Below are 21,547 nucleotides of genomic sequence, written 5' to 3' on the forward strand. Positions count from 1 at the left end.
GCCTTTTTTCTCGGTGAAATAAGCAGGAGGGACGACCCTGAAAAAGATTTGCTTGGCTGTTGCTCCAAAACCTGCATGTCCTTGCTTGTGAACACCGAAGCCTTTCATACCCAATCATGACACGTGTCATGATGTGTATACTGTATACACACTTCAATCATATCTTTTGTTGTTTTGTTGTTTCTTTTTCATATACGAAACAGAAAAAGTAAAAACGCTGTACAAATAGTTCCGGACCTAAGCGTTTCACTGTTTATTGCAGCTTTTGTCGGCGTCGAAGTTCTTCCAGTTGGAGGCACTGCAAAGGCACTGTGAGATGATCTGCACGAAGAACATAAACACAGAGACTTGCGTGGAGATCTACAACCACACGAAGGTGCAAACGAGACAAACGCTTTTTCACCGTGATCGTGTAAATCGGCTTTTCGTGCAATTTCAACCCTTTTCTAACTTTCTGGAACTCTCAGTTTTTAGATGCACCAGACCTAGCATCCTACCTAGAGGGCTACTTCCTAAAGAACATGGTCATGCTGATAGAGCTGGAGCCTTTCAAACAGCTGCTGTATGAAGTACCTCCAGATAGTCCCAGCTTCAACACCTTGCAGAACTTGGAGAAAAGGCTGGCTGTCCGCATCCAGTCCATCCACTTGTCCTCATCCAAGGGATCCATTGTTTGAACTCCTAAACTTATAAAAACAATTGCAGACTTGGAAACGCAAGGGATGAATACAACTGGGGAATCTTTGCAATAAAAACACAAATAAATGTGTGTGTGTGCGTGCGTGCGTGCGTGGGCTGCCTTGTTGCAGTTTCTGTCAGCCTCTTGATGCTTTTTAGCAGACACTCAGTTCTGGTGGAGGCTGTCTCCTCCGGCGTAGTGGTGACACTCATACAATAGCTGTACTTTCCCACAAAAATGGACAATAACAAAATACGATCCATGTCATCCAAATACTTCTCAGCTCATTGCTGTTTATTCCATCATGATGTTGACCTGTGGACACGGACGGGAAGGATGCGGTTCCATGTTTTGAGATATTTGGGCTTTTTTTATAAACAGATATACCACTGATGATCCTTCCTGGGCTGTGAGGAAGACTTGCTGGTGTCTAATGTTGTGATTACTTGCTAATGCATTTGTGGTAAGTAATATATTTGTACTGTCAGTCCTGATGATTACTCTTTCAGGCCAAATAGCTGACCTGTAACATAACATAAAGTGGCGTCCATCATGTTTCATGTGGAAATCAGAAATTCAGTTTCCTCAATACTCTGTAAATAGGGTTGATAAAAGCGGTTCAATCAATAATGTGCGTCACTGTAAATATCCACAGATGTTTTCTCATGTGTCTTACTGTTGAGTATTGCTGTTATAACAACAACGAAAAGAATCTTATCTGTGTGTAAATGTCGCATGTCAAAGGGAGAGCGTGTTGGAGGATTGAGGCCTTTGCTTTGTCTAAGCGGGAGTAATAAGTGAGTATTGATTTGTCATCAGCATGGGTCACTAAATGTGTCACAAAACCTAAACTGTGTTGTCATTCTTGGTGAGAGGCTCAAGGTGTGTTTAATCGCGAACTGGAGACGCCATCGGCCGTGATCGGAGAGTTGAGAAACTACGTCAGGTATGTGCGTGCGACCTATCTTCCTTTATGAACGTACAGCAGTCTACTGTCTCAGCCCGGCTTACAAGAACAAAAATACCCGCAATGGGGCATCTGATGTCCTATTTGATGTAAATATTTGGCTCATACCTGCTGAAAGGTTGCATCACAGTCTAGGCAGGCGCAGCACAGTGGTTTAATTTGGCATTCAGCAGATGTTGTTCGGGATAAATAAATGACATTCAATAACAGAAAAACATTTGACAAAGAGATGAAAAATGAATTGATCACATGTACTACAAAAACAGTGTGCATTCTCAGTGTCATTGACTACTGATTAGCAATAAAGACAATATTGTGGAAAATAAGAAGAGAAGTATAAAAAAAAAAACAGTTCATTGTCACACTCACATTGTGAATTCATACAATAAATACAGGTTTATTTTAATAATTGGTGAATTTGTTTACATCTATGCCGTGTGTATGTTTCCCATGAATAATGTTAACCGTAAGAACTCCACGTCATGTGTCCTTTTGTCCTTTTGTCGAACAAAGGAACTCAAACTTTACCAGAATGTCCACCAGGCAATTTATCCGTCATTTACTTGCTGGGTAGTGCTTATTATTTTTGAAAAGACCAAATACACACCAGTAAAGTGCCATGGCTAAGGCCTGGCTGATGCAAGAAAATCTGTGGAAAGATAATCACGTAGCTGGTTTTAAGCTTTCTTTTTTTTTTTTTTTTTTTTACCCTTCTTGTCTTTTCCTTTATTTAAAGTAAGGAGTTTAGCTATTTACACCTCCATGGAGTGACTCCCCAATATGGACTTAGTATAAAAGTGTCCATTTCATTAAAAAAAAAAAACACCTTGGTTTTGTCATACGAGTGTCCAGAAAAGCCCCCTCTGATAGCTATTACTGTTTGACCCAATTTTGTATCCCCGTTTTCCATATTTGGTTAAGACAGCCCCCCTTTCCTCTGATTGGTTGCCTCTGTGTAAAAGACCCACTTTGTGAGAGCACAGCGGCTTTGGGAGCGGCAAGGGAAGGTGGAGATCTTCCCTCGTGACGGCGAGAAGATCCAGAAATTCAAATAACCCGATTGCAGTGCACTCAACAGAAAAAAACATCTGGAGTTTAGGAATGCGTGGACAGCTTTAATTCATATTTCACGTGTTTACTGAGGCACCGTAGAGACAATATGACATCCCAAATACTCGAAAAGGTTGGTTTGGCAAAGTATGTTCCCTTTAAGATACGGTATTGTCTGTTCCAAGTTGGGGGGGGGGGATGCCACAAGCTTTGGCTGGAAAACACAAAATCCCCCAAATCGTAACGTGTTGAAAACATATCCTATTGAATCATCACCGACGAAGTGCTCAAAAGTGTCATGACATCATCTGTCTTGTGTTCTCACGAGTCAATTGACTAAAAAGGAGACGCACACCTGTGGAGAGAAGCGGTGGAGGAGGAAAGAATCGAGTGGTACGCAGAAAGAACAGGCCTGTTATTGTTCTCCAGCAGCAGCCCCCCCCCCCCCCCGCGCATGCGCGCGGTCAGGCGAATGGAAGAATCTTATCGACTGACGAAGCCTAATATTCCCGATTGAGCCGCATGATGACACGGTGGCACTTTATTTTTTGCACTTCCACTCACTCATGTGTGGCATTTGCAGTGAGTGCGTCTGGCCCAGAAACTGCGAGGGGGGAAAGGGCGAAGACCATTGTTACGGTGTTGCTATGGTTACGGCGCCAACAGACAATGTTGCATTAAAGGCCGCACGGAATCCTGAGGCGCGTGTGCCGGGCAACGGTCGCATCTCCAGTCAAGACGTTGACATGCAAAATCATTGACTTGAAGCTCGGGAATCAATGTTATCAAACTTCCCCCGTGGGTTCCTACCTCTCGGATTGGAATTGCTGTGTTCTTGCTCCTTAACAGAGACGTCTTTTCGGTGTGAGGTAAAGGAGAGTATGAAAAGAGAATTGCCCCCGGTGCGAGCCCCCTCAAACCGCCCTTGTTGTCATGCACAGGCGCTCTCCCTTTGGAACAAAAACTTGGCTGGCAGGACAACGGCCATGTGTTTTAGGTCCACACTTTGAAAACTGTGCGTGTGCGAAAGTGAGCTATGGAGTATGAAAGGAGCTGCAGACCAAAGGCAGCAGCTATCGCGTCTTGGTTTGGGATTACACAGTAGCGGGTGAGTGAGTGGACTCTGAGAAACGACGGACGCTTTTTTTTCTTCAACGTCGTTGTTTTTCTTTCCTTTTCACAGCAGTAATTCGGACTTTGTACAACAGTAAATAGTCAAACAGATCCGGGTGTTCATTGTCATTGGATTCCGTTCCATTGAGGTTTCGCAGAGGCTCCTTCCTGCGCTTTGGCGTGCCATTGTTTTTTCCTTTGAATGTGCAGTTTTCCGATCATTTCGTCAGGCTCCCGAATCATTTCACCGCGTGCTATAATAAGGTTACCGTGTGGGACAAGTGTAGTGAGAGCGCAAGCGAGGTCACACTGCGTAACACCGCAGCCGTTTATTCCTATGTAGTTATTGTAGGTTTTCATTGAATTCCAATAGAGACGCGTGGTCATTACAAAACGAAGACCTTTGCATGGTAGATTGAATAGGAATATTAAGTAGGAGAATTTGCCGAGAGCAACTTGAAAACATTACCGACGCTGTGCGCCAAAATGCTTGCGCTCCTGTCCGCTGTGGACGTGACGCGGGAGTGGGGGTCGGAATCGTTGTAGGCCCCCGGAGCCGAGCGCAGTTCCGTAGCTCCTCGGCGAACGTAGACTTCGACGCCGTAAAAGTAGTTCTGTCTTTTGGGAGTCGAGTCCGAGGCAAGACCAAGACCTTCAAAATGTGGTCTGGAGACCAAGGCTGCTCTCGAGTGTTCCATCATTATGTACAGCATTCTTTTAACAAGTAGCGTGCGGGTGGACCACGCACAGCCTGCAGCGGCATGGCGTTCCGCTCAAGCAGTGCTTGTTGAGCGTGAACAGTGGAGTCAATTGGTTTTGAGGCAGGCCCACACAGAGCTTTGTGGAGTCCGGCGTTGCAATCTTTGAGGAGTTCCGTCCTCGAATGGGGAGCGATGCGATTGCCACGGGTTGCAGAATGTCATCTCTCTGAATACATGCGAAGCTTTGTTTTCCAGTGATGGAGCCACCGCCTCGCCGCATCCCGTCACCTCCAGTTGGGGTTATTTTATCAATGCACATCAGCGTAGAATCCTCCCCCGTCTTCTCCACACCGGCCACACAACCCAAACTGTCATCGTTGCTCAACGTAACCATAATATATTCAGATTCACCGACAGTCACGAAAGGCCTCCTCGGTGTCCGACGGGCCTGCAGAACGGCTACGTTCTGTTCGCTCTGGATCGTATGGACAGCGTCGTTCTGGAAATCTACACTTCCTGAGTACTTAACGCGTGATAAACCATTCTTACGGACGCTCCGATCAGGAGTCAATAGATCTTTTGAGAAAGTTTGTAAACAAAAGGTGTCGGAGTACTTCTGGCTGGTAGAACCAGAGTGACCGACCGCCGCTGACCTGGTCGAAAACCTTTATAAAATATTGTTAGCTTTCATCGTTGTGCCGCCAGATACACGTCGCAAACACGTGGCAAAACCGCCTATCGACAACGTAGCCACTTCTGAATGGACAAACCGCTTTTGTGGAAGCCATTTTCTCGAATGTTTGGCTGGATTTTGCCTTTGGGGTAATTAAGCAAAACCAAATCGCTCGCCTCCTCGCCAAAGTCGGTTCTGTAGCACACTGTGGATTTCGCCGTCCGAAGAACACATCGCTGCCATTCATTCGTCCGAGCGTCAGAAAAGTCAATCGGTTACCGTACGCGGTCCTCCCTCAGTCATCAAGTTAGCAATGTCTGAATTTCCACCACATCTATTTTGGAATCAACTTACCGCTTGAAATGTAAATTGCAGCTGGCGTAGTGTATGTCATCCAAGCAGGTCACCTCAAGTATTCTTTTTTTCCCCACTGACACATATTCGAACTAAAGCAGTAGAAGGCGAAAAATCATCATTTAAAGCATTTAAGGGTCTGTCTCTGGACCACCTGGAAGTACGTGTGACGTCATGGCGAAAAGGTCAATAGCAACTGCGGAATAAGGAATTCGCCGGTGAACAGGCACATTTTACATGGGCAATGCGCATGCAGTACTTGTCCTGCTCATTTCACAAACGCACGCCCCCCCCCGCAAATGTGGCACAATGTAAGCTACCATGCTAATTTGCCAACAACTCCTTTGTTTGTTTGCCACATCTGCCAGCAGTTGCAGCCATGCAGCGTGAAGAGGTGTCAGCGAGAGAGGAGTTCACCTACAGCCCCATGTCCACTCTCGAAAGAGGCACGCCGGGAAGGCGAGGCGGTAGAGGAGCGGACAGGGGGGAGCGGGATGCGTCCGAGCGGGACGGCTACACTGTGGACGTGAGGGCCAGTGACCTGCAGCTGGCCCGGCCGGAGCCTCGAAAGCACCCCTGCTTCAACTACAGGGCCTGGCTCTACAGTGTCCTCATAGGGGTAAGAGGAAGCGCAGGATAGGATTCAACTCTTTAGACTGTCGCACGCACACGTTTGAAAAGGGTCGCGCGATCTCTTTTGACGAGAGAGAACCGTGATGTTGAAAATGTGGGTGTGATGGTGACAAGAATTTGATTCTCCGCTTCCTTGTTATGTTACCGCAGGGGTGTCAAACTCCTTTTAGTACACGGCGGGCCACATCCGCTCCAATTTGAGCTCAAGTGGGGCAAACCAGCGTCTCCTTATACATGACCTTATACATTATAAATAACGACAAATCGATTTCCCCCCCCCCATTGTTAGTAATTACATCTACGATTGGTCAAATATTCACATTTATTGATTACTATCTTGTTGCGATCGCATATGTCATAACAAAATGAATGCAATTTCAACACGATTATGAATGATTTACAGTTGCAACTTACAGATCACAGTAGATATATAAACTGTATATACCTTTTATAAAACAATTTAGAAATCATTTTAAATTGACACACATTTCCAGATCCATCTGGAAATTTCGAAAGGCTCAACTGACTCATCACACCGTACAAACTAAAGTGGGAACGTTTCGGAATGAAAGTGCAGTTATTCCCCCTGCTTTGTAAAGGTATACAGGCAGGATTGACAGAGTCAAACTAAAAAAGAAAGACAAAACACGTGGAATAGCTGTATCTATGAAGGACATACCTGTACAAATCCACAGAAAGTACAAAATAGAAACTTAAATTAGCTGCTTATTTCACCTTCTTCCTGTCTGGGGTCTGCCACCGGCATGATTTGTTTGTCTGACGTAACCCAACCATTTTTATCCGGGCTTTAATAAAACTTCACATTCCCCATGAACTTCACAAACTTGTTTTTCACGTCGCACGTGCACACTTGCACATGAAGCAACTTAACAAAACAATATATGCTACATATAGGCATGGCTTCACCCAAAGTCCCACTCTGGGCGTGCCCCGCCGCGCCAATCATTTTTCTCTCTCTCAGCTTTGCGCACGTCACGTCACGTCACGGTAAAATAAGAGTCTATATACAAATTAGTAGAATACTTCCAAAAAGTAGAATACTTTTTGGAATAAATCAGCCCAAATTTTTCAGGCCATAAATGTTTTAAACCGAGTGTCACACACTAATCATCTACTGAACTCAGAGCACCTGCACAGGTTGCCCCAGGTCTCATTAAAAGGCTTCAGTTGGGTTCAATTGTCTCAGTTGGGTTCAATATGGGGAAGACTGCAGACTCGGCAACTGGCCAGAAGACCATCATTGATACCCTCCATAGGATGGGGAAGCCACAAAGGTTCCTAGCTAAGGAGGCATTGCCGTTCACAGTGTGCTGTGTCCAAGCGTATCGATGGAAAGTCTAGTGGAAGGACAAAATGTGGCAGGAGAAGATGCACCAGCAAAAGAGATGACCGTGGGCTTCAGCAGATGATCAAACAGAGAAGATTCAAGCATCGAGCACGGATCCAGAAAGAGTGGGATGAGGCGGGAGTCACAGCTTGAAAAAGCACCACATTCGGACGCATCCGGGAGATGGGCTACAAGTGTCGGGTTCCCCGGGTCAAGCCGCTTCTGAGCCTGAGCCCAACGTAGGAAGCGTCTCAACTGGGCCATGGAGAAGAAGGACTGGACTGTTGGCCAGTGGTCCAAGGTCCTCTTTTCCGATGAAAGTAAAGTGTCCTTTCCATTCGGGAATCAAGGTCCAAGGGTTTGGAGGAAGACGGGTGAAGAACATCCACAGTCAGTTATGATTTGGGGTGCAATGTCCGGTGCAGGTGTTGGTAAACTCTGCTTTCTTAAATCCCAGGTCACCGCAACAGTCTACCAGAATGTTTTAGAGGACTTCATGATTCCTTCTGCTGAGGATCTGTATGGAGATGCAGATTTCATCTTCCACCAGGACCGGGCCCCAGCCCATACTGCCAGAAGCACCGAAACCTGGTTTGATGCCCATGCCATCACAGTGCCGGCCAATTCGTCGGATCTAAACCCCATTGAGAATCTACGGGGTATCACCGAGAGGAAAATGAGGGGCACCAGACCCAAAAACAAAGAAGAAATCTGGGCTTCCACAACTCCCAACTTGTTGTTTTTTGCAATGCTTTGATTTGTTGTCTTTTACAATAAGGCTTGTTCGAGTTATGACTGTATTCGCCAAGCACTGGCTATTCATTACTGTACTTTGTCAAGGCTGAATAGCAAGCGCAACCTGCTGCATTGCTGCCCTTTTCTAAAATAAGAAATAGTGGTACATCATTCCAAATATGTCTTACAATAAGGATCCCTTTTGGTCATCAAGAAGAGGCCCCTGCTGACTAGAACATTGTTTAACTATTAATACTGCCATTACTAGTAACCGTTTTAAAGTGGCAATATATGGTCTTTTTGTTAGAATGCAAATGCCCATACACCTACTGGGCAGATTTATACAAAATATATGGAGTACAAACAATGTTGAAAAAAATGTAGCCAAAGTAATGCAATTATTCAAATACGGATTTTGGAAAAAAATGATAAATGAAATTGAATTTTCATTTTTGACCGACTGAAAATAAAATAAAAAGCACATGAGAAAATTCTCATGTGCTTTTGTCTACCGGATTTTAGAAAATAAACAAAGTGGAGCACTTCCCCCCCCCTCACCCACCCCCCAATTCCTCTTCATATTACTCCAAATTCCCATATATTCCAGTTAGTTCCTTTAAATTTCTTTTTACGACTGGTAAGTTTGGACTCATTATAATTTGCATATCGTTGACATCTCGTGAGAATGCAATTGTCATCTATTTGTCTTTTTTCATGCATATGCCCACCTGAACGGGTGTGTACGCGAGCACAGGGCAGTCTGCTCATCACCTCCGGATTCTCTTTGTACCTCGGAAATCTCTTTCCTGTTGCCATGGACTACTTGCGCTGTGCTGCAGGCGCTGTAAGTGAAATCGCATTCTGATTTCCGTACTTCTACCTGATTTTGACTGCAATATCCCTCACGTTTAAGGGGAAAAGATATGTAAATGAATATGTGCCCGTGTTTTTGTAACTTCTTAACAGGGCCTACCAGCAGCGATTGCTAGCTTTGCTATTGCCAAGAACAGACATGTTGCAGTAAGTTATGAACATGGACAAAGACATGTTAATGAAAGTTTTCTTTTTTTTCCCCAACATTTATTGAGCCAATTGAGGCATGCTTTGTAATTTTATTTTATTATTTTTTTTAATTCTCATGGCACACCGCCAAATCAAAATGTCATAAATGGTATTGTATTCAGTATATACTTAAATAATTATGGTATGGTCTCAGTTTACTCAAAAATGCACTCGGTGTGAAATGTGGGCCTGTTCGTTGAACATAGAGCTGTTTCTCTTTTTGTATAAATGGCAACAGGTGGCGACAGGGGTTATTTTGCCTTCTGCCATCTAGTGGTAGAGTGCTTCATTGTTCTGCTTCACTATGCACTGTGTCGTTTATTTGTCAATACATATTTTCCGAAGTGCAATAAGCTCTTGGAGAACGTGAATGCGCCGTGTTGGGAATCAGCGTCCTATAGTATGTTTTCTCATTTTGTCAAGGTGTCCGATTTCCAGGTGGTCTACGTGTCGACGTTTGCAGTGACGACCACCTGCCTGGTTTGGTTTGGATGTAAACTGGTTCTCAACCCTTCAGCTGTTAATGTAAAATCCTCTCCAGCCTTTTGTTGCATTCCATATGACCATCTCTGTTTGAAATGATCCCATTGTTATTATTATTCCACTCCCTAGATCAACTTTAACCTCATTTTGATGATTTTGCTGGAGGTGTTGATGGCTACTACTGTCATCTTGTCAGCTCGCTCTGGAGAGGATTGCTGCTGCCACAGAAGGGTGAGTGTGTGTGTGTGCGCGCGCGCGCGTATGTGTGTCCCTTTTGATGTTACCCTCCGTAAGGATCACCCACTTCTGACGACTCTGACCCCTTCCTCCAGACTGACACGAGCCAACGACCTTTGGTTACAACTCCTGCGGTGTTCCCCACTCGTCTTCTCAAAGCTTACTCAGTGAGTAGCCGTCAATCACGCTGACACTCGGTTCGGGCTTTATGGCTGTGTGTGACCGAAACCCACCCGTGACAGGTGATCGAGGTCATCGTCGGAATCTCTGCTGTGTTCGGAGGTATCATTGCGCTCAACATGGATGCCTTGCTGCCCGGCCCGTACTTGTCTGTCACATTTTTCTGGATCCTTGTGGCTGTAAGCTCCGCTCACTTTTTACAAGAAAACTGGCGCAGGCGACTGCGTGTTATGTTAGCTGATAAGTAGTGAGGGAATTTATCATTTGAAATGACAACCCATAGGACACTGACGCTGATCAATCCTTTGACCACCACTAGTTTCCCCATATACAGCATCTCGCTAAAGCGAGCAGAGCCCCGTTTTTGTAAACATTCAACTACGACAAAACAGAGAAAGCAGCTGTAGTTTACGTCAGTGTCCGTGTCTCTGGCCATGTCACTTTTTGTACTTAACGGATGTGATCTGTTCCATGTTTACAGTGTTTTCCAAGTGCTATCGCAAGTCATGTTGTGTCGGAATACCCAAACAAATGCCTGGTGAGTGCAATGTAACATTGTAAGACTTAATAGTGTTTAATTCAATCTATTTAAAGTGTGGATTTAAAAAAAAAAAAAAAAAAAAAAACATTTCTGCCACCTAGTGCAGTTTGATTTGGTACACAATGATCTGTGCTTCAAAGGTACCAAAATAATTGATTCTCCTGACACATCTTTACGCACCCTTCCATTTTGGTACCGAACCATAGTCACACAGAACTTGAAGGGTTGAGCTTGAAACACTGCAGGCTGTTGATTGGTTGACAAGCTATTGGCCTTGCCGTGACAGAACAGCAATGGAATAGAAAGAACACACAACCTTCTTTTTTCTTTTTCCCCCCCAAACCTGACTTCTGCTTGTTATTAGTCTTCTTCATTCCCTGCCAGTCATCGGCTGTTAGAATCGCTATCACTTGACCTCCTCTTATGGCGCACCTGCCACCGAGTGTGTTTTATAAGGAAGTTAACAAGGGGACGGACCACTTTGTGGCTTGAGTCAGGAGTAGGTCTCCACCTGAAGACTTTGTCTTCAAGTTTTGCCGTCTCTCTGGTGTCATTCAGGTGGAGGTGCTGATCGCCATCAGCAGTGTGACGTCTCCTCTCCTCTTTTCCGCCTCCGGCTTCCTCTCTTGCAGTGTGATCAGCTTAATTGACATTTTTCTACATGATGTACCTCCGGCCAAGGTACGTTGGATAGAAATATTCGTCTCCGACCGCTTCAGAAGCACAAATCCCGACAAAGTAGTCATTAGGATCACTTCGTTTCGCATGGCCGTGCGACAGCAATCCTACGACATCTTGCTGCTGATTCTGCTGGCGTTACTGCTGGTGCAGGCAGTTTTGAATTCCGCCACCGTGGTGCACTGCGCCTCCTACAAGAGTCGCCTCCGCTTGAGAGCAACACAACAGTGTGACGACAACATGGGAACCTCCGACCAGCACTGTGGGGTATACATTGAACACAAGATGTCCAAATATAATGGTTTATATCACAATTCTGCTTCTGGTATTAGATCAAAAATAGTGTCAATTCACACCTAATGTATGATTATATGAGTTTGTCGTACTTATGCATGCTTCTTCACACACGACGCTCTTTCTCCTCACTCTCGCAGCAATCATCCAATGGAGTGCTGCAGAACTTCAGCAAAGAAAGACCCCGCAAGGCCATTATGGTGCAAATCACTCAATGAGCACTATTACCACAATACAGAAGAATACTACTTGGAGGCCCCAATAAGTGGAAAGTAAATTGGGGGAAAAAAAAAAAGGAATTTTTCATGCAAACAGTATCATGTCCTACTGTAAGTAGATTGCTACAGTGAGAACCATCGAGTGAATACAGTGCTGCTTCTCAGGTGCTTAGATTTGTGCATAGTTTCACCACTTCAATGTTTGAGATCATCAAACAAATGTCAATATCAGACAAATATAACCCAAGTGAACTTAAAATGTTGTTTCGCATTTGTCGTCGCCAAGGCTACATTGGATTAGGCCCTTGGTTCTACAGTATGCCATCTGTGATAGATTTAGACTTTGGTTTGTTGTCCACTAAGGGACAAATCATTTCCTGAACCTGCAGCATATATTTCTTGTTGGAGCAGCAGGGTTATGACAGTGAAGGTATGATTGTGTAGCATTTTTGCACTTTTAGGACATTGTGTAAAGCGCAGTATCGCTGTAGTTAATTGTCCTTTCCTGGTATTTGAGATCTTTAAATAAAACCTGCAGAAAGTGTGTATTTCTCCACGTTTTCGAAAGCCTACTGCAAATGGTCTCATTATAATTATATATACACAACAAATAAATGAGCCAAGAAATGTCCGAGTATGACTGTACACTATGTGTGTACTGGAGTATGTTTGGTTTCATGGTTTGCTTACACACCTCAGAATATGGAGGTTGCTGGAAAGATGCTGGATTGCCCTTGACCAAGGCACCGAACCCACGAGAATGTCCCTTTTGCACGACAGTATCCTATCATCATCTTTAATAATAATCATCATAGTAATCATATTTCATATTTACTGGTTGATGATAAACTTACCATGACATGAATGCCTGTGCCTGCCAGTCAGTCATCTTTCAAAAGTATTACAATTATAGTGGTTAAGTTAGATTGGGCTAGGGCAAGTTTTGGGTGGGCTTTAGGCTCCTATTGTGGTTATGTGAACAGGACATTAGCATACATCGATGCTACTTTGGAGAAAATGATCGGATATGACGCGTTGAGGCTGTCATTTAACGCAATTAAGTGTGTTACTTTGAAGCTACTTCATTGTTGCACCCGTGCAGTTTAGACCAACCATTTGATGCTACAACCACAACAATAAACTGTAATACACCTTGTCATTGAGCATTATTAGATTTGTCAAGATGGATTTGTTTTTGGTTTTTTTAATATATATACCGCTCTCTTGTTACGCACTGATGAGACAATGTTACAGAAATTAGAACGGTAAGGAGAAGGCTTGAAAAGTTATGAGACAATATGTACATGGTAATAATTGGTAGAAAACTAATGGATGGAGGGAGCTGCCGCTAGCTATTATAGAAAATGTAGACACTGATCGGAACTGAATGAGATCACAATGATGGCGCAAAAAAAAAAAAAAAGATTTATGGGAATATGGACAACATCTCTGGCACCGCCCCTTACCGGCGCCGTTAGCTCCGCCGACGTGTTGTGCGATGAGCTACAGAATGTTAATATGTGATGAGACAAGGATGTGGAGGGGAGGAGAGGAGGAGGAGGAGGAGGAGGAGGAGGAGGAGGAGGGGGGGGCGGCGGCATGGGCGAAGGCGGAACAAACCGGTGTGCGCGGCTACATGCTGTAAACTGCTCGCCCGCACTGCAGATTATTAACTCTTAGCCTGCCGCAAGATGCTTCCAGACGAGGTAGGCGAATTTGATGTATTTGCGCTTCACCGACGTGCACGCATTTTGACTTATGAGCCGCATTGGATGCGATGTGTTCATGCAGCATCATGTGTTGGGCATTGGTTTTGTTGTTTTGTTGTTGTTTTTTTAAGAGCGCGCGCGATAGCGGCTCCTCTCGTGCACACTCAAGGGAAGAGAGCAAGCACGCACGCACGCACACGATTGATGCACTTTCATGTTTTGTAGCTGCGTGCATATGTGCATATCTCCTGGAATCGACATGTCGTGGGGATGCATCCCAGTCCCATCATCGGCTAATAGGTCATCATGATCCTTTCCCAATGAAATGTCCCAATAGAATTTCTTTACATGGGTTTGCATCCACATGGCCGTTGTGTTTTGGGAATGTATGAGGGGGAAGTGTCACAGCCATGTGGACGTAAAAGTTCCTCCCTCTTTGCTCATCCTAGTCAGTCTTCTGAATGAAAGCGTTTGTCGTGCGAGTGTGGAGTTGTGAACATCAAGAAGGATGGCGATGGAGCTTAGAAAAGAGGGATTTAAACGTGAGAAGCGTCATCCAACTGTGGGACATATTCCATCACACTCAGACTAGAATGCAGCAATGCCAAACGGCTCTGACACACCAGTGCCTAAAATGGCACGCTGCCCCGTTCAATCGAAATGATAAGTTACTACTTGGCCGGCCTAGGCTGACATGACAAAGTTATGTTGGGAAGGGAAGACGAAGGACGTTCACACAACCTTCAAGAGAGTCTGCAGCAGTTTCACAAATGCATGAACATCACGTATGCATGAATGCACGTGCACAGAAAGTGTCAAGTCATCCCGAATGCTGAAATTCCTCTGCAAGGTTGTTTCACGGAGGGCTTGAGCAACAGCCATCAACAGCAGACTAGCAAAGTAGTCTTAACACTTTGCGCTGCTAAGATATTGCACATACTGCACAACTACGTGCTCGTTGGTATTTTTGCCTTGTTTCCCTTTCCAGATCATTTACCGCTTTTACAGTAAGCATATTCTTTTACTCCCTTGGTCAGAGAATGATCCAGCTATCCTTTGCCAAATGGGTGCATTAAAAGGACATATGATAAGAACAGCAATAATTCCAATGGAGGGATTTAAAAAAGACTGATTGGCGAGACGTTAACTCTGTTAATTCGCCTTTTCTGTCATTTGACACTCACACGAAAAGCCCAATGCTTGTTCCATTTTCTCGTTGACTTTCAGGAAGGCGATGAAGAAGGCATCTGTTTGCCAGCTTCCTCAGGATCTCAACGACACCTCCTGAACTAAGGTCACACTCGCATAGAGGGTGAACTGAAGCAACGGCTATTGGGCTGCAGCGAAATGAAGAGATGCAAACTGAAAAGGCAGAGGAAATAGCGTTCTCCTGGTCATTGTCTTCAACACAGAGCTTCTTTGAGAGACAGCAGAATCAAATTTAAGATAAGGGAAGGACCGCACAACAGGACCGGATCGTTTTCCATCTATGGCGACACACGCTCAAGTTGTTCTGTGGGGGTCCTGACTGTGTTATTTAAGTTCACCTGCAAGAGTGTAGTTGCCCCGTGATCCCAGGCGGGGTTGCAGTGCGTGTCATTTCTTTCCCAGATGCAGAACATTCTTGACCAAAACTTAGACATGGCTACAGCTCTACTAGCTGGTGAGAAGCTAAAGGAACTCATCCTACCAGGCTCGTCTCAAGATGAAAGGGGGGGCGCGTTGGCCAGTCTGATGGTGCAGCTCAAACTGGAGCTGCCCTTTGATCGTGTCGTTACCATAGGGACGGTTATCATCCCCATCCTGCTGGTCACCCTGGTCTTCACGAGAAACTTCGCAGGTGAGCCCGTCACCAACTATTTACAAATTTCAGGCAAAGTTTGTAACAAAACACCGATTTTGAAAATGACTTCTACACCACATTTGTTTCCCTCCCACAAGCAAATATAGTTGATTCCCTTATGACATCACCTATCTCCCACATACAATGCTATCCTTTCGTCCATTCCAAAGAAACTCAGTCATTCTGCTCCCAACAAAAAAAGCACAGGCTCCTTTGGCCGTAAGGCAGCTTCATGACCATTTTACAACTAAATAGAATATTAATGAGGGAGCCTTTGCTGAAAGTCATCCTGTTGTTTTGCATTCCAAAAAGAATGACACCATTCGTGATTTGGGGTGCGCCTCCAATTTGGAGCATAAATCATTGTTTTTTTTCCACACCAACTCAGGCTACTTCTGTACTAGCTAAGCCTTGTTGGATGAACTGATGAAGCCTGCTCTAATGAGAGGTGAAACGTCTTCTAAGACGACCAGAATAGTCCAGTTGTGATCAATTCAGTGCCCGGTCTCTTTTACACACTGATGAGACAAGGCCACAGAAATTAGACTTTGGAAAAGTGAATAAACACTACATCCTATTAATGGTCGACAGGAGATGGCGGAAAACTAATTGATGGATGCCATTATTTTTGATTATTTAAGAAGAAAAAGAATCTTTTCCTCGATATGCTCCAAAATGGAAAGGGTTTTTCCTTGGCCCATTTTTATTCAATGACGTTTAGCAGGGAGAGTAACATTTGATTTTATTTATACATATCTATTTTCGTAGTCGACGCTTCTGCGGCAGACTGCAAAGACTGGCGTGTCTTGATTTTCGCGCAAGCGCAAAACTCGCAGAGTGTGTTTGCCAGTTTGGCAGACTGCTCTGCGACAAACTGAGTGTACCGGTGCAAAGAGGGTGTGTCCTTTGACATGCGCCCGGTGACAATTTGGTGGCAGTAGGTCGGTCTAAAGTTTAGACTCGAAACTTACGCTCGTTGCTGGGACCACGTCTAAGTCCGGCGCAGTAGGTAGACCGCCGGTCTAAAGCGATTTTAGTGAATTTGAACCGGGCACAAGCAGACAGATTCTGAGCTACGAGGATATTTGTAGTGGTATATTTTGTAAATCAACCCACCAGCCGGCACAGGTGGGGGGCACACGAACAATTGGGGGCGGTCTTCATCGCCCCACTTCACGGTGAAGATGTTTGTGATCTCCTTTACTTCTTACGCCATGTCAAATACTGTCAGTGTGCGTCTAGCGTACCACTTTTAAAGGGAATGATTTGATTGGACAGGATGGAAGTTGGCTGTGATCACGCCCACAATGACACAGACAACCCCCTTTTAAATGCGCCGTGGCACGCTGGTCCATGCAATTACCAACACCCAACTCTGCACAGAGTTACACCACGCGTCGGGGCAGATTTACACCAGCCACAAAAATAGAGCCCTGAAACTCCGGTGGATTGGAGTGATGTTTGGTCACTGCTGAGTCAGGCTTCTTGAAGAATTCATGCTGCATATTACAGACTACCTTGAGTGAGTATCTGTCAGAATGCCTTTAGGCAACACCATTTAATTTATCGATGACTCGACACAAGGCAGCGTTCCAGTAGTGAGCACGTCTGCTTCACAGTCGAGAGGCTCTGGGTTCAGGTCTCGGCTCAAGCATTCCTGTGTGGAGTTTGCACGTTCTCCCTATTCTCCGGCTTCCTTGCGTGGCAGGGTGATTGACCGGCGACCGGCTCAGCATTATTACACCAATCTGCCAGAGTCAACAGGGGATGGGCTGTGTAGAACAGTGCTTCCCAACCTTTATCGAGTCAAGGAACATTATTCATGTTGGAAAAAAATCACAGAAATATCACAACAAGTATATACAATATCCTGAAATAATGATGATCTCATCTCTACTCAGTGTGAAATCTGGGACTGTTAAAGGTATTTTAGCAACATTAACTTTTTCGGGTATTTGGGATGCAATATTGGCTCGATGGAGCCTCAGTAAACAGGTGAAATGTGAATTCAAATCATTCACCCTAAAATCAGGTTATTCGAATTTCTCGAGCTTAACTACGTCACTCGCGAAGACCTTACCCGCCTTCTCTCTCCACTCCGGAGCCAGTGCTCTCAACATAACAACCACATGTGCTCTCACAAGTGGGTCTTCTACACAGAGGCAACCAATCAGACGAAAGCGGGCGCTCCTAGCCAAACATGGACAAAGTGGATATAAAACGAGGTCAAACAGAAGTAGCTGTCAGAGGGGCCTTTTCTGGACACTCGTATGACAAAACCAAAGTTTTAGGTTCTTTTTTTTTTTTTTTTTTTTTTTTTATAAATGAAATGTACATTTTTGTACTAAGTCCATGTCAGAGAATCACTCTATGTAGGTCTAAATATTCAAAATATGGGACCTGTAAGTTGAACACAAAGCTGACATACTCAATTACTGATATTTAATTGATCTGCTATATGTCAGTGGCGTAGATAAATGAAACATATGTGTATTTGTCATAGATAATGATTTTCAGGCCAATTGAATGAAATTGGATCATTTACCACGGTACACCTGATAATCACTCATGGCACACTTACTGTATGTGCCGCCGCACAGTGGTTAGGAATCATTTGTATACCACAAATGTAATAGGTTCTTTTTTTAGCCCATGTTCACTCCAGACATACTGTATAATCGTCACACGTTATGTGCACATGCGTTTTGACGATGCATTTGGAGATATTTGGGGGGAAAAAATTCAAATATGATGAGGACATTTTTCCATGCATAAAAACAAGCACTGTGACAAATGGGCCCAGTGGAGTGATGACCTCAATGAAGAAATTAAGACTCTTCACACATTTCAATTACATACAGTCAAATACTGTGACCGAGTCCAGGGTCTCGCCCAAAGTCAGCTCGGATAGGCTCCAGCTCATCCGTGACTCTGACGAGGACAGGCGGTATACTAAATAGATAGAGGCATGCAGTTAAAGTAGACATCCAGTAAATCTCAGTTATTGAATGCAATGTTTTAAGTTTTGCTAACTTCTTCCATCCTCAGAGGAGTCCATATACTGTTACACACCGCACAACTTCACCCGAGACCAGGCACTCTACGCAAGAGGCTACTGCTGGACAGAGCTGCGTGATGCTGCACCTGGTGTGGAGTCTCACCTCTGGCCTTCACTATTTGAGCACAAGTTTTTACCTTATGCCCTTCTGGCCTTCGCTGGTATAATGTACATCCCCGCTCTGGGCTGGGAGTTTCTTGCCTCCACTCGGCTCACGTCGGAGCTCAATTTCCTGCTTCAAGAGATTGATAACTGCTATCATAGAGCTGCTGAGGGCCGTGCCCCGAAGATCGAGAAGCAGATTCAATCCAAAGGCCCTGGCATCACTGAGCGGGAGAGGAGAGAGATCATAGAGAACGCAGAGAAAGAGAAGAGTCCTGAGCAAAACCTCTTTGAGAAATATTTAGAAAGACGAGGTCAAAGTAACTTTTTGGCAAAGATTTACTTGGCACGGCACCTGGCCATTATCTGCCTCAGCTCCATCCCCATTTCCTACCTGAGCGCCTACTATGCCCGACAAAGGCAGAATGAATTTACATGTGCTCTTGGCGAGCTCCCGGACATTAGCAGTTATTCAGAGCTCAAGCTTCGGGTCAACTGTAAGTTGCCTGCTGTGCAGCTGCAACGAATCATGGCAGCAGTGGATATTGCCCTGCTCTGCACCATGAACCTTATTATCCTGCTTAATTTGCTCCATTTATTTGTGGTGCGAAAGTCCAACTTTGTGTTTGACAAGTTGCATAAAGTGGGTATCAAGACACGGCGTCGTTGGCAGAAGTCTCAATTCTGTGACATCAACATCCTGGCCATGTTTTGTAATGAGAACAGAGACCACATCAAGTCCCTCAACAGGTTGGACTTCATCACCAATGAGAGCGACCTCATGTATGATAATGTGGTCCGGCAGCTGTTGGCTGCACTTGCACAGTCCAACCATGATGCAACGCCCACTGTGAGGGACTCTGGGATCCAAACAATAGATCCAAACATGGATCCCTCTGATCTCGGAGTGGGAGAGATGCCCACGGAGCCGCTGGTGATCAAACGACCCCGCAAGAAGATTAAATGGATCCCAACCTCCAATCCTCTTCCGCAGTCTTTCAAAGTAAGTGCGGAAATATCTCTAATGACCTTGAGAAACTTGAAAGTAGTTCACAAATTGGGTTTCAAATATAACTTTGCGAAACAACATCAATACTGCTTTAAACATTGCTATTCAGTATGGTGTTAATCCTGACTTTTTTTTTCTTCTTCTTCTGTGAAGGAACCTCTGACGCTGACACGTTTGGAAAATAACGCCAAGCCTGAAAAACCCAAACCGCTCAGACGAAAGACGGTAGCAGACAGCTTCATTGCCCCACTTCTGGATACCAAGAGCACACAGTATCCTGCAACAAAAGGTATTTCTGCTTTATTCAAAATGTTCATATTTTCATCGGAGGCAGCGCATTAGGTAGTGATTATGAAGTCTGCCTCACAGTTGCAAGAGTCTGGGTTTGATTCTCAGCTTGGGCCATCCTGTGTGGAGTCTGCGTGTTCTCCTTATGCTTGTGAAGGTTTTCTCGGGGTACTCCAGCTTCCACCCACATTCCAAAAACTTGCATGTGACGTGTGTTAAATACTTTTAATTGTCCACAGGTGTCAAAGGTTCTTTGTCTATATGTGCCCTGTGATTGACTGGCGACCTGTCCAAGGTGTACCCCGCCTCTCGCCCAAAGCAGCAAGGCTCACCTGTGATCCTAGTGAAAATGGATGGATGGATATATTCATACAAATTAACCATGTGACGTGGACATAGTCAACACCAGATCTTGTCCTATAGCCTGCTGGTCTGTCTTCGAATGATGAGGTTCCCTTTCTCTGTGCATCCCGCTACGAGATTGACTTCCTATTTCAAGAGATAAATAGTACTGCTGAGAGGGAGTCACATTGCCTTAGTTTATCTGTAGAACAGGGAGAGAAATATCTTTGAAATCCCATCTCCCTGAGTAGAACATTTCTGAGATCTTATCTATGTTTTCATGTCGTTGTAGATTTAAGTGGGATGGAGAAAAAGCACACTCGCAACTTTTCTCTGGACGTGCACCCATACATGCTGACCATTCGTAAACCAAAGGTGGAGATCACAACCACAGACCCTCTACCCTCAGAGCACAACATGGATACTGTATACCTTGAAGGCACACACACTATTGTTCATGTTTCTAGTGCAATTACAGGTAAGCATCGTCAGGTCACTTTATTCAAATAAGAATACAATATACAGTATGAGTAGCCGCAATCTCAGGATTTGAAAAGTAAGACTCTTGAACCCGCACTCTGATGATGGGGCCGGACAAGTGTTGTTTGCAAAAACTAGTACAATTCGAAGGCTATTAATCCATTCATTTCCATCACCAAGGAATGGAGTTTGATTCCATCCTTCGTCACAGTACTTTTACCTTAAATTAGAAAAGGGTTGGGGCACTAGTCAATAGAGAAACAGTCAAAAGGGAATTGTCACTATTTTTTCTGTGAAAGTAAAAGCTTGTTCCCTTGATTGACGAGGTACCCCAGTGGTCCGGCTTCTCTCTGACCCTGACCAGAATAAGTGTAACAGATGCACCGTTAGTCAAACCTCACTCCTCGGAATCCTTCAAACGGGGCGTGGGCCGCTAGACTGGTGGCCGGGGCTTTTAGCCTAGCGGTTAGTGCACTCGTTCGTCTCTCAACCAGTTAAACAGAGGCGGTAAGTGGCGGCGTCTGTTCAAAGCCAGGTGTGACTGGACAGTGCAGGATTGCCACCATTACATAATTGGTATAGAAAATAGATCTGGTAATCTGGTAAATGGTGTACAATTGATAAATTGATGGTCAACATTTTTTTTTGGGAGCACAGCGTTCATTTGTGCTCAATGTTGCATTGCATTGGTTTTCCAGAGACTAAGGTTTGCTCTCCAGAATCGACCACCACTGCCTTTTCTACGGTGACCTTGCCCACCAGCACATATG

The 21,547-nt window shown here is 44.7% G+C and overlaps 3 protein-coding genes across 11 annotated transcripts in view; all 3 read left to right on the forward strand.

Annotated features, from left to right (window-relative positions):
* The window catches only part of btbd11b (BTB (POZ) domain containing 11b), a 61,187-nt gene extending 59,657 nt beyond the window's left edge, over nt 1–1,530 (forward strand). For all 7 annotated transcript variants that reach the window (XM_061676854.1, XM_061676858.1, XM_061676855.1 and 4 more), the window contains 2 exons: nt 263–376; nt 468–1,530. In XM_061676854.1, coding sequence (XP_061532838.1) covers nt 263–376; nt 468–677 — 324 coding nt within the window. In that variant the 3' untranslated portion in view covers nt 678–1,530. The remainder of the gene's footprint in view (nt 1–262; nt 377–467) is intronic.
* A 2,130-nt stretch (nt 1,531–3,660) lies between these two features.
* Nucleotides 3,661–12,645, forward strand: mlc1 (modulator of VRAC current 1). Of its 3 annotated transcripts, none has more exons than XM_061676666.1 (12): nt 3,661–3,804; nt 5,906–6,156; nt 9,008–9,097; nt 9,220–9,273; nt 9,739–9,840; nt 9,928–10,029; nt 10,131–10,202; nt 10,278–10,394; nt 10,697–10,753; nt 11,315–11,437; nt 11,537–11,701; nt 11,869–12,645. In XM_061676666.1, exons 2-12 carry the CDS (start codon nt 5,917–5,919, stop codon nt 11,944–11,946), a joined length of 1,200 nt encoding a protein of 399 aa, XP_061532650.1. In that variant the 5' UTR covers nt 3,661–3,804; nt 5,906–5,916; the 3' UTR covers nt 11,947–12,645. The 3 variants fall into 3 exon arrangements, with proteins under 3 accessions (XP_061532650.1, XP_061532653.1, XP_061532654.1); XM_061676669.1 differs by having other exon boundaries at nt 5,909–6,156; XM_061676670.1 differs by lacking the exon at nt 3,661–3,804 and having other exon boundaries at nt 6,067–6,156; nt 7,976–9,097.
* A 929-nt stretch (nt 12,646–13,574) lies between these two features.
* Nucleotides 13,575–21,547, forward strand: part of panx2 (pannexin 2) — a 9,264-nt gene continuing 1,291 nt past the window's right edge. Inside the window, exons 1-6 of the mRNA XM_061676868.1 lie at nt 13,575–13,652; nt 14,883–15,495; nt 18,547–19,661; nt 19,821–19,956; nt 20,590–20,775; nt 21,476–21,547. The exon at nt 21,476–21,547 is cut by the window's right edge and continues 1,291 nt beyond it. Coding sequence (XP_061532852.1) covers nt 15,267–15,495; nt 18,547–19,661; nt 19,821–19,956; nt 20,590–20,775; nt 21,476–21,547 — 1,738 coding nt within the window. The 5' untranslated portion in view covers nt 13,575–13,652; nt 14,883–15,266. The remainder of the gene's footprint in view (nt 13,653–14,882; nt 15,496–18,546; nt 19,662–19,820; nt 19,957–20,589; nt 20,776–21,475) is intronic.

Source organism: Phycodurus eques, chromosome 5 (assembly GCF_024500275.1).
Source record: "Phycodurus eques isolate BA_2022a chromosome 5, UOR_Pequ_1.1, whole genome shotgun sequence".
Taxonomy (NCBI): Eukaryota; Metazoa; Chordata; class Actinopteri; order Syngnathiformes; family Syngnathidae; genus Phycodurus; species Phycodurus eques.

Coding starts and splice junctions, on each gene's coding strand:
- mlc1 (XM_061676666.1), top strand. CDS start 5,917: ATGCAGCGTGAAGAGGTGTCAGCGAGAGAGGAGTTCACCTACAGCCCC. Junction 9,098..9,219: donor TGCGCTGTGCTGCAGGCGCT/GTAAGTGAAATC, acceptor ACTTCTTAACAG/GGCCTACCAGCAGCGATTGC. Junction 11,438..11,536: donor ATGATGTACCTCCGGCCAAG/GTACGTTGGATA, acceptor GCCGTGCGACAG/CAATCCTACGACATCTTGCT.